Here is a 13,073-nt window from a genome sequence, read left to right on the forward strand (position 1 = left end):
GACGGGCTCGAGGAATGGGTGAAGTATTTTATATCATTCTTGAAGAAAGCTGGAAAGTCAATGTAGAGCAGTTTAAATCACTAACTATGGATTTTTATTGTGACTAATACTTTGATTTAAGAGAGGCATACATTATTTTTCATGAAATCAGTTCATAAATTGACACCAGAAAAACATTTATACAAATCTTATCTACTTTCATTTTTATCTTATGACAACAGGGAACTATATCCTAAGTATATAGGTCCCTGATGACAGGTAGGCCTGATTAATGATATCAAAGACGTATAATAGACTATTTAACGTATTTGACATCTGCATGAGGTATGAAGTCGTGTAATAATTATTGCAGTGTCAAGTAAACACAAATATATATAGAATATTTAGAAAAAGAAACTGTAGTTCAGGCCTATCAACCAAAGCTCAGTTCCTTAATTCTTTGTGATCAGTCATTCATTACTTGTGCTTTTGACTTCATGATTCAAAGGTTTAAGACTTTAATTTTAAAAAAAATTGTTTTGTAGCTGAACTTTTAGGTGCACAAATACTTGAAGAGCTGGAATCCTCGAAAACACCACTATCTGTTAGTTACATGTGTAGAAAGTGTAAAAAACCAGAAACACAGATTGAGGAAATATTAGAGAATCTTAAATCTATCGGCCTCATTAACTCGAATTCTCAGGGACTCTGGTTTTCCTGTAGTATTAATGATACAGGGGATGATCTGTCTCTTGACGCAGAGAGGTTTGATGACTCACTGCCGGGACCTGTTGTGATACAAAAACAAAAGGAAACATTTTTAAAAGAGGCACCAGAGCCTGAGACAGAACTAAAAGCTCTACATCAGGCCAGGACCTCACCCAGTGATTCAAGCTCAAGCACTAGTCCTAAAGTCCCAAATAATTCTGCATCAAATGCAGAATATAACAGTTCCATTACCAGTAGTCCTTTGAGAGCTGCATATAATGTTTCTCAGGCATCTGATGCTACAAACCCTAAAGTGACAAGTAGAGAGAGATCTGGTGCCAATTGCTCCTCAACACCATTTATACAAGAGGCTGAAGAGGTGACATTATCCGGATTAGAGGATGAAGGTATGAAAAAGTTTCAATCAATGATATACATATGTAGATTCTTATTCATTTCACAACATGATACTCATTAAATGGAAAAGATAAGAATTTTTCATGTACCTTACTGTCAGATAGATAATTCTGGGATAACTTTCACTGTTTAAGTGACTGATCAACTAAACATTTTATGTTTTAGATGGCACAATTTGAATTCCCCAAGACATTAATTTATTTTTCTTATAATAATAATTTTCAATTAATGAAAGATTCCTCCATCATTCATTTTTTTACAAGTTGATCACCTTTGTCAGGAAAATTATAAGCAAAAAAAAATAACATTTTGTGTATATTTTACTTAGATCTAAAGAGTGACCTGATGCATATCCTTTATTTTACAGCTTTGTCAAGAAGACTAGAGGCAACCTCTTTAAAAGAACCTGGTAACCAATTTATAATCTACTCTTCATACATTTTTCAGTGTTTACATGTACTTGTAATTGTACATTGACCTATGGAGAGAACGATCATAGGCATTTTTGCCTGCTGTTCAATCCATTTCTTTATATGAATAAAATATATTTTAAACTAACCAATCACCTTCAGGTATATAGAAGAAAGAGGAAAAAATTAATAAAACCTTCACAGTAGTTTTCTTAAAAGTTCATTTTTTTTAAATCAATTGAGAATACATGAGCAGGGTCCTCATGTATTTTGACATGGTTGGAAATTACGCTAAAATAAAAACAAATTAAGATTCTAATTAAAACTCAAATTTTCAGATGGTGCATTAATTCCTTGTAAAGGTAGGCAACCTGTCATTCCGAGACAGAACTCTGACCAGACAGTTAGCATGGGTGAGCAAATATCAGTTGGTTTGCTTTTGTGAAGGTGTTGAAAACTGTATTCTACTAAATCATCAAGGCAAAAAGATATTATGCTTAATTGTTATTGAAGCATGTGCAACATTTGAACATGTAAAATCTTAAATAAATGTATTACTAAAGCATATGAGAACGAGGAAAATGTCTGAGATATGAAGTAATTTGCAACATAATAATATTTTGCCTTCCTCTGATTTTTGAAGTTGTTGGAGGGGGTCAGATTGAGACTTCTAGTTCAGTGCAGTCATGGCAACTGTCAAGAATAGACCCTGCTGTAAAACAACACAAAGGTATGATTACCCAGTACACATGATGCAGAGTTTTATATGCTAAAATTATGTGTTCAAAAAATTATATTCATCTTGATGAAAACTTTACTACAGTTTTATTTGACTGATTTCTAATAGTTTATGCTTTAACAAAAGTTTGAAGAATTATTTCTTCCCTTAAATAGATTTTCCTACAATTTTGTTAGTTTTTTAAACAGTAATTGTTTGATAACAGTATTTAGGAAGAGGAATTGACTAATCTTAGTTCTTAAGTTCTTGCTTTGTTGTGTATACCAGTATAAATCATGTGATAGAACCTGATAACAGTGTAGTTCTATATTTCAGACATAATTGTTTCCATTATTCAATACTTTCAATCAACACCATCAAATGGAGAGAAACCACTAGATGTTGCCAAGAAATGCATAGGTAAAAATGCCTCTAAAAGAGGTATAAATAGATATCTTCACAGTCTTAACAAGGAGGGAGTGCTTCAAGTAGTTTACCAGAATCAACAGAAGAAGTCAGATCCTCGCTGGAGGGCCACTCAGAAAATTCACGACGTATCAGGTACCCTGTCAGTTCTTCTGGATTGGTTTTGTTCAGTTTTCAATTCAAAAGCTTATTGGTTTCTGATAAAAATTTATTTTATTCTTTTGCTGATGTTAACCCTCAATGGTTTTAAAAATGCATTTGAACAGTTTGAAACTTTAATTACATGTAATTACCGGTATATTTTCGTATTGAAAGAGAGCAAAGTTTTCATTTTACAAGGACAAGGCCCAGCCAGAGAGCTCTCTTAATTTTAATGTGGTTTCTTTTTTTCTTATAACATGGGCCTTTTGAATACTTATGGAATGAAAATAAAATTAACTATTGAAATTTTCAGATGAAAAATTAGAAGAAATTGCAGCAGAGTTCTGCACTTCAAAGAATTCAAGATCAGGTAACTGCAGTTTTCTTTTGCATTGTATTTCTAAAATTCTGAATTTATGCTATTATGTTCTGAAGTGTGAAAAAGTATTATGATTTTTTAAATTTTGTGTGATTTATTGGTGTGTGAGTCACACTGACTTATCACGCAGGCATATTTCATGAAGCGCGCTAGCCATACATGTGATATACTGGCGGTACACAAAATGTCACTTATTTTTTACCCTATTCACAGGCTCATGGCGGTACACTAAAATTCACGGGAAATGAAAATTTGTACCGTATTTTGAAATGTTAACTGGAAACCGCCATTTTTCTTTCATTCTTGCAACATCGGAAATCTCGATCAATGCATGACTTTCTGCTCTTGGTCAATGTAAGCAAAACAGCATGAACAAAGGTGTGAAACATTCCCGTGATAATTACATCGGCAAAGCTTTTTGTTAGGCTGAATATTTTTAACAGGACCCTTATCAAGGAATTTTCAACTGCATCTATAATTTGTTAAAATTTTGTAGATAGAAATTAAAGACATTTCAAAGAAAAAACAGCATTCTTAAGAATCAGAGTAACTTTGTGACAGCAAAATGAAATTTAGTATATTATTTGCTTAATTATTAGGCATAAGTATTGTCCATTCAAATACAAATTAAGAGAATTGCTCTTGGTATCATTTAAAAAATGCGGATGAATGGAAACCTGACTCTTGCATTGAGTAAACAATGTACTTTTTACCATGTTCATCATTTACCATAGAGAATTAGAGATTGCTGAAATTTAAAATCTTCAAGAGTTTCTTGAAATTAGTAAAATTACGTATAATATTACATGCAGTGGTGTACCTGTACATTGATTTGAAAGAAGTCGGTTCACTTTATGCATAAAATGGCCCTGTAGATATACCAATAAATTGATCAACACTTGATTTTCTATTTGAAGCATTAAAATAAAGTAGAGACTTGGTGCTTTCATATCCTATTAAAAAAAATTCTTCTAAAAGTCCAGGTCTAGGAGAACTAGCTTTATGAAATTGCAATGTTCTTGAATTTTTAGGTAAACAGGTATAATTGAGTACTTTCAGTGAAGAAAAATAATATGAGCGCACTCTCTGATCTAAAAAATAAAACATGTTTCTAATCCTAAGAAACGGATCTTTCATTTACTAGTTCATATATTAGATCAGAGGTTGCGCTTTATATCAATATCAAAAAATAGCTTTGAGAATTGGCCGTTTTTGTAGACTTTTTCAGAGTATGAGGAAATTGACACATTTCGTGACGTCATAATGCATTGACTAGCCAGAAAATGACATCATTTTTAATAGATACGCAGTCACCAAAGATATAAGTGATATTTAATGCATTGTTAACTAAAACTATGCAGTTTAATTTTTCAGAAATTCACAGGGCCAAATAAAGCGAAAATGAACCTTGTTCTTTATTAATAAAAATTGAACATCTCTCATTGATTTTTTGTCAATATTTTGTACAGTTTTACAGTTGATTGGCAATGTACAGTATTTTCACCAAAATTCCAGTATTTTGAAGACTACAGTACAGTATTTTGGTCTAGAAATTATCACATGTATGGCTAGCGCTTCATGTAAAATATTTGCCTATGTGGAAGTCTGTGTGATTCACACACCAATAATTCACAGTAAACTTAAAAACATTCCTTATATTTACATTTTACTTGTTTGGAAGCACCAAAAATATGCTTAATTTGAATTTCTAGCCCTAGCCCTAGCTACATGTATATCGTTATTCTTTTACTAATGTCGCTGTAGCCTTATTGTGATGTCACGTTAGCGCACATTTCTCTGTGTACAGTATAATTATATGCATGAGTATACATGAAATGGTATTCAAATTAATTTCACACTTGGCTTAGTAGAAAAACACAGTGAATGTAAATACATGTATATGAACTTCTTTCTGAGGCCTTAAGATCTTAGGGATAAATCTTCTTCCCAATAATTTTGCAGATATATAGTGTACTTTCAAAATGATAGCTATACTTTATGCTTTTGTCCTACAGACCTGCTTTGATTTTTACTTGTTTTGTTACTTGTATTTGTTTGATAGATTAATCATATAGCCATGATTTAAAAAGAGTGAGAAAATTTATAAATTTGCTGTTTTTTTTTAAAAGAAGACATGTTATATTGATTTTAGATCAGTTGGCCAGACTTCCATCAAATGATGAGTGGGCACGAAACTCCTCCACATGTAACCCTGGTATGTACCCTCTATCTACAGAAGTTAGGGACAGATGATACAAACAAATTTTTTCTTTGGAGGATTTCTTAATTTCATCTAACAGGTTTAGAAAAGTGGATAATTCTTTGATTTTTATCCTTAGACTTGGAAAATGAAATGAACTTGGAAATATTAGTTAATACTTGGTGCTAAAAGTGTCATATAAACTTTACCAAAATATACCAAGCCAGGTAAATTTTATGAGGAAACGCAAAATGGTGAAAAATCAGAAAAATCACATATATAGGCTTATTTTTACCATTTTGTTTTTCCTCATAAAATTTACCTGGCTTGGTATATTTTTTGAAGGTTTATATTTCACTTTTAGCATCAAACTAACATATTCTGAATTTTGTTTTCTTCTGTAAACCTCTACTGAGTATGATTTGTTAATATTTGAAATTTTATTGAAATATTAACTAATATTTTCCAAGTCTATTTCACATAGTCCATGGCCAAGGAGAAAAAATAAAGACTAAATAAAAAATTATCTACTTTTCTAAACCTTTGACATATGATATTAAGTCTCATCCAAAGAAAAAAAAATGTTTGTATCATCTGTCCTTAAGATTGTTATCAAATCAAAACACTGTATCACTGCCTTTAATGAAAAGAAATAGGTGCACTTTACCATAAAGTAGTATACAGTTATGGAATATGGGTACAAGGGAAATAGCAAATTTATGGTTCCCCTAGGGAGGAAACTATTTCCCGAGGTGGGGAAGCCCCCGAGGGAAATAGTTTCCTGCTGAGAGGGACCATAAATTTTCTATTTTCCAAGTTCCCATTCCATAACTGTTTTATTATACCAAAACAATCATAGGCAATTTAATTTTTTTTACCCAATATTCCAACATTTAAAAAAACCACTGTAGAGGCTTAATTACAAATGCATGTGGTTTAAAAGACTGTATAATAAGTAATGCATCGTGTCCTAAAACAATGAAATTATTTTTAAAAAGTATTTTCACTGACATTTCGAAGAATTGTTCTTGTCTTCATTTTGCTAGAACTCAAGTATGATTTTGTCATATCACATGTCGAAATGTTTTGACGTCATACTTACATTGCTAATAACATGACGTCACAGATTCGAGATTCCTTGAATGCTTCACCCACTGAACACTTTGATTGGTTAGAATTACTAATAAATATGAGGGAGTAGTCTCAGGGAGTAGCTCTGATTTTCCAGAGAATAGTCTTCAGATGAGGGAAATAGTCTCTTCTCGGGAAAATAGACAGTTTTATGGTATTAATTTTATATAGAGTAATTACAGTAGAGGTATAATAATCCAATCTATAGACCATTTAAATCTACGTTCACCATGTTGCCATGTCTTTTACCGGTACATTTGTGCTTATAGAGATTCCATGCTTTCATTGTACAAATAAGAAATTTCCCTCCAAGAATTAAAATGTATTTTACTTGTGTACATGTCGTATTTCAAGTTCATTTTTTTTTTTCAAAATATGAATATAATGGGGGGAGGGGGGAAGAATTTACTTTACAGTATATAGTTCTTTGATTAATTTTGACTTTAAGTTTTATAGAGCTGAATACGGCTCTTAGTGAATCTTGCTGTTGGAAACCCTTCTTGTTGATTATAATTCTGCTCACTTTATATCTGGGTATTATTTGTTTCTAATTCTGCTAAATTTATATCTGGGTATTATTTGTTTCTAATTCTGCTCACTTTATATCTGGGTACTGTATACAGGGTTATTTTCACCCAGTGATAGTTTTGCCCTGTTTTAAATTCGCCCAGTCATAGTTCTGTTTAAGAAATTGTGAGGTGTAATTTGAATTTGCCCCATTTAAAATTCGCCCGATGAAGGATAGGGCAAAAGGGGCAAAAATAAAACGGGGGCGAAAATTTCCCTGTATACAGTATTATTTGTTTCTAATTCTGCTAACTTTATATCTGGGTATTATTTGTTTATAATTCTGCTAACTTTATATCTGGGTTTTATTTAAGAAATAAAGTTTTTGTGAATGTTGCAGAATAACCTTCGAGGTCGAGAAAGTTGTTTGAAAGATAAAAGTTGAGGCGTTAATTTAGCCAAGGCTCTTTATATTTCAAACAAGATTTCGAGACCGAGGAGGTTATTCTGCATCATTCACGACAACAAGGACTTCATTTCTATTCTACTACATGTACTAACAGCTCTAAACTATGACTGATCATTTCTCTATAGAGAAACGAATTAGGTCACTATGCTGCGCTAACACTGTTCCATTTAACACCATAGTGTAAATATGTGAACAGAATGCAGACAATTCATTGCATTAAAATTAGCCTTTTATTAACTATAAATCTGTTAGTAGCTTATATAGAATAATCTCTATCAATATACAATAACATTTCCTATTTTACCACTTAATCACTAAAATCATGGAGTTTAAATATGGTGTAAGGAGGTTCGTGAAACAGCAACGCTTTGCTTTAGAAACCTACATTAATCAGCTACTTTCTGCAATATACAGTGTTTGAATTGCAAAAAAATGACACATCGATGTGGTCTAAATAAGTATTTCATTCTTAGGTCAAATGTACACTTCAACTGCACAGGTTTGATACGTGTTTCTGATCTGATAATTTTTTGATGACTTTCGTGATTTGTTGGAGAATAATGTCCGCGGCATTTCTTTGATCTCTGCAATAATCGTAGTAGAATTGTTTATAATTCTGCTCACTTTAAATCTGGATATTATTTGTTTATAATTCTGCTAACTTTATATCTGGGTATCATTTGTTTATAATTCTGCTTACTTTAAATCTGGGTATTATTTGTTTAAGGGTGCCTTCACCTTCATCAACACCACCATCTCCACCAACATCAACACAACTATAATGTCCAGGTCGGAGATGGAAATACCATGCATGTCAATGTGCCAGGTATGTTCAGTAGTGATAGGTATGGTTTCCTATGTTAGGTATGTGGACTTGTGTAAGATATATTCAGTTATATTTAGTTTGTTTTCATAGCATTTGGAATGTTCAGTCATACCAATAGGTTGGCTTGTGTTGGGTTTGTTTACCTGTTTCAGTAAGTTCACCTGCACCAGTTTCATTATGTTCAGTTGTGTCAGGTAGGGTAGGATGTGTCAGTATGCATCACCTGCATCTGTTTCAGTATGTTCACTTATGTAAGTATGTTTACCTGTATCAGTATGTTCACTTGTGTCAGTATGTTCACTTGTGTAAGGTATGTTCACCTGTATCAGTATGTTCACTTGTGTCAGTATGTTCACTGTATCAGTATGTTTACTTGTGTAAGGTATGTTCACTTGTGTTAGGTATGTTCACCTGTGTCAGTATGTTCACTTGTGTCAGTATGTTCACTTGTGTCGGTATGTTCACTTGTGTAAGGTATGTTCACTTGTGTCAGTATGTTAACTTGTGTCAGTATGTTCACTTGTGTCGGTATGTTCACTTGTGTAAGGTATGTTCACTTGTGTTAGGTATGTTCACCTGTGTCAGTATGTTCACTTGTGTCAGTATGTTCACTTATGTAAGTATGTTCACTTGTGTCAGTATGTTCACTTACTGTAAAACGAGAATATTTGGCGCACTACTAATTTTAGCGCCTTTGGCGCAAGAGCCCCTGAGCGCTAAAATTTATTGTGCGCTAAAGGATTTCTAAATAATATTTTTTGTGCGTGTTCAAAGCTTTTACACAAGTACATGTTAACCAGAACGCTCGATTACGTAATGTCTAAGGGTCATTGGATTTTATATACACACTAGTACTGCACATGTTCAGAAGACAGACAGTTCTGCCAAATTATAATTTAATTAAACTATTGTTACCCCAGTAGTTGTTACCCGATAATTATCATTAGCGCCTTCAAAGTTTGGCTTCTCGGCGTGTCAATCATCAATCGCCTCGAGGTAAACAATGCAATCAAGCATGGCGATTGAGCTTGCAGACAATACCTGATTAGGATTACCGTTTTATCCAAGTAATTTTCTGTCGATGCATGCATTGTTTTAATGTGATTTAAATGAGTAAATACTCCACTTCTTTTAATTGAAAATAGAAATAAAATAAATTTTAACATTGTGCCACGTCCATGTGATAGCAACACGTACATGTACTGCTGTAAAGGTAACGAATGTTTACTGATTTATGGCACGGGAGTACTAATGTGTTTCCGTGCTTGACTAACCAAAAAGTCAAATACGGGTGTGGATAAAAAAAACTAAAATATCACAATTATATATTTTACTGACAAGTGCAAGCGCTAAAATATATTTGCGCCAATGCATTCCCACTTGCGTTTGCGCTAAAATACGTATGCGCCAAATTTTCTCGTTTTACAGTATGTAAGTATGTTCACCTGTATCAGTATGTTCACTTGTGTAAGGTATGTTCACTTGTGCCAGTATGTTCACTTGTGTAAGGTATGTTCACTTGTGTTAGGTATGTTCACCTGTGTCAGTGTGTTTACTTATGTCAGTATGTTCACCTGTGTCAGTATGTTCACTTGTGTCAGTATGTTCACTTATGTAAGTATGTTTTCCTGTATCAGTATGTTCACTTGTGTAAGGTATGTTCACTTGTGTCAGTATGTTCACTTGTGTAAGGTATGTCCACTTGTGTTAGGTATCTTCACCTGTGTCAGTGTGTTTACTTGTGTCAGTATGTTCACTTGTGTCAGAATGTTCACTTGTGTAAGGTATGTTCACCTGTGTCAGGTATGTTCAATTGTTCACCTTTGTCATGTTCTGTTACTTATTTTCAATTATATTTGGTTTGGCTTTTGAAATGAATAGTTATGCCAGTATATTAACTTATACCATGTACATTAACATGTCAGGTATATTCACCTGTGTCAGGAATGTTCACCTGTGTCAATATGTTTAACTGTTGAGTCTGTTTCATGTATGTTCACCTGTGTATGTTGACCTATATAAGTGAGTTCACATGTTTAAGGAATGTTCACTTTTATCAAATATGTTCACATTTATTTGTTGTTAATTCAATCTTGATTCTGTTTTGTCTTTCCTGGTAGATTTGGAAAGAGAGAAGGAGAAAGAAACAGAGGAAGAAATTTACAATAGACAAGGAGAATAAATTACTGTTATTTATCATTGTAAGAAAATTCATACACTGCTTTGTCAAAAAAAGTGATTTTTTCTAGATTTACACCTGAGCATTTGGCATAATTAATTAATAACTGATAAATGAATTATAGAATTTTAAATTCTTAATATAGAATCACACTCATAGGAGATCAGCTGTGACAATTTAAGATGATTTTGTAAATGTTTATAGGTAATACTTTGAAGTTTCTTGTTTGATTATTTTTAGAAATTTTGACAATGACTGAAACATGTCTGAGTCTTTACTATAATACATGTATATTTTGTGTATAGATAAGTTAATTTTCATCAAAGTCTACTGTTGCTGTGATCCTTTTTAAGGTTTTATTTTAAACAAATTATGTATAAATGAACATGGCAGTAAAATGAAAAAGAATATTAGGGAAAAGATCAAAGAAAAACATTTTTTTTTGTAATTTTTTATAAACCAGGCCCCAAGACCATAAACTAAGTCAAATCTGGATTTTTGATAGCAATGATTTCGTTGCAAGTTTTGTAAAATATGCAGATAAAAAAAAAACAAGTGAACATTTTATATTGTTTTCTTCATTCTCCAGTATTTCAAAGATCACTGGTATACAGATTTGAAATTTTAACTTATCTGTTTTCTGTGTATGGGTTTCTCCCCAGGACATATACAATTTCTGTACTAGAAATATTTTTTCCTCTCTAAATCTAGTTTAGCACAGATTTCTATCAAATGCACAAAATCTTGTTAGCTCACTTTTGTGATATACAAGCTTTCATGTTCATATTCAACACCATGCAGCATTAACATCTGTGGTTGTTCATCGTGTAATTTATTTTTAGCTCACCTTAGCCGAAGGCTCAAGTGAGCTTTTCTGATCACATTTTGTCCGTCGTCCGTCCGTCCGTCTGTCTGTCCGTAAACTTTTCACATTTTCGACTTCTTCTCAAGAACCACTGGGCCAATTTTGACCAAACTTGGTACAAAGCATCCTTGGGTAAAGGGGAATTAAATTTGTTAAAATGAAGGGACATATTCCCTCGCAAGGGGAGATAATCAAGAAAAGACAAAAATAGGGTGGGGTCATTAAAAAATCTTCTTCTCAAGAACCACTGGGCCAGTAAAGCTGAAACTTATGTGGAAGCATCCTGGGGTAGTGTAGATTCTATTTTTGAGAGGGAAGGGCGGGGCCACAATGGGGAATCAAAGTTTTGCATAGAAATATATAGGAACAATCTTTGAAAATCTTCTTCTCAAGAACCACTGGGCCAGAAAAGCTGAAACTTATATGGAAGCATCCTGGTATAGTGTAGATTCTAAATTGTTCAAATCATGATCCCCGGGGGAAGGGCGGGGCCACAATGGGGAATCAAAGTTTTACATAGAAATATATAGGAAAAAGCTTTGAAAATCTTCTTCTCAAGAACCACTGGGCCAGAAAAGCTGAAACTTATGTGGAAGCATTCTGGTATAATGTAGATTCTAAATTGTTCAAATAGTGACCCCCGGGGGATGGGTGGGGCCACAATGGGGAATCAAATTTTTACATAGAAATATATAGGAACAATCTTTGAAAATCTTCTTCTCAAGAACCACTGGGCCAGAAAAGCTGAAACTTATGTGGAAGCATCCTGGTATAATGTAGATTCTAAATTGTTCAAATAATGACCCCCGGGGGAAGGGCGGGGCCACAATGGGGAATCAAAGTTTTATATAGAAATATATAGGAAAAATCTTTGAAAATTTTCTTCTCAAGAACCACTGGGCCAGAAAAAGTGAAGCTTATGTGGAAGCATTCTGGGGTAGTGTAAATTCTAAATTGTAGGAATCATGACCCCCGGGGGAAGGGCGGGGCCATTATAGGGAATCAAAGTTTTACATAGAAATATATAGGAAAAATCGTTGAAAATCTTCTTTTCAGGAACCACTGGGCCAAAAAAGCTGAAACATATGTGCCCATGGAAGGATCATGGGGTAGTGTAGATTTCAAAATGTCTAAATTATGATCAGTGGGGTAGGGTGGGAATGCATTATGTATAACAAGGGTGAAATCTGGTAAAGAAAAAATGGTCAAAGCTTCTCAGGTGAGCGATGTGGCCCATGGGCCTCTTGTTTTTTAAAGACTTCCCACATTAACTGTTATAATATATTTCTTTTGTGGAGATACACAGTATATATTCAAAGTCATTTTAATATTAAATATCATATATTTTTCAATTGATTTTAATGATTTGTTTTTTGCATTGGGTATGCATGTATTTGTCTGTTAGACTATTTTTTTTATTAATTTCTCATTTTTCATCTAGCTCAAAGCTTTGCACCCCTTCATATAAGCACCATCTTTAGTTTGTAGAATCAGCAAGTTACTTAAAAAGTTACATGGATCAGCTTTAATATTATTTACCGGTGTAATTTCTGAACATTTTTTTTTTATCTTCTTTTTTTTATTTTAGAATACTTGTTCTTTGAAGGTTGCAGAAATTCATTTCATGTATGTTCTGACATCATATTGCATATAATTTTCCAGAGAATTTTTTAGTATTTGCAAGATACATGTACTTGTTAAAACAATGCATTGCTGTT

At 33.1% G+C, this 13,073-nt stretch overlaps 1 protein-coding gene across 1 annotated transcript; it reads left to right on the plus strand.

Annotated features, from left to right (window-relative positions):
- Positions 1–13: 13 nt before the first annotated feature.
- LOC134255801 (uncharacterized) lies at positions 14–11,634 on the plus strand. The gene is made up of 11 exons (XM_062738344.1): positions 14–18; positions 525–1,094; positions 1,472–1,566; positions 1,664–1,676; positions 1,853–1,927; positions 2,158–2,244; positions 2,569–2,793; positions 3,113–3,169; positions 5,331–5,393; positions 8,213–8,311; positions 10,432–11,634. The coding sequence occupies exons 1-11, from the start codon at positions 15–17 to the stop codon at positions 10,491–10,493; spliced, it is 1,350 nt and encodes a 449-aa protein (XP_062594328.1). The 5' UTR covers position 14; the 3' UTR covers positions 10,494–11,634.
- The last annotated feature ends 1,439 nt before the right edge of the window (positions 11,635–13,073 follow it).

The sequence above is a fragment of the Saccostrea cucullata genome, unplaced genomic scaffold, assembly GCF_032062105.1.
Source record: "Saccostrea cucullata isolate Sc308-1 unplaced genomic scaffold, CSIRO_AGI_Scuc_v1 ctg5, whole genome shotgun sequence".
Lineage (NCBI taxonomy): Eukaryota > Metazoa > Mollusca > Bivalvia > Ostreida > Ostreidae > Saccostrea > Saccostrea cuccullata.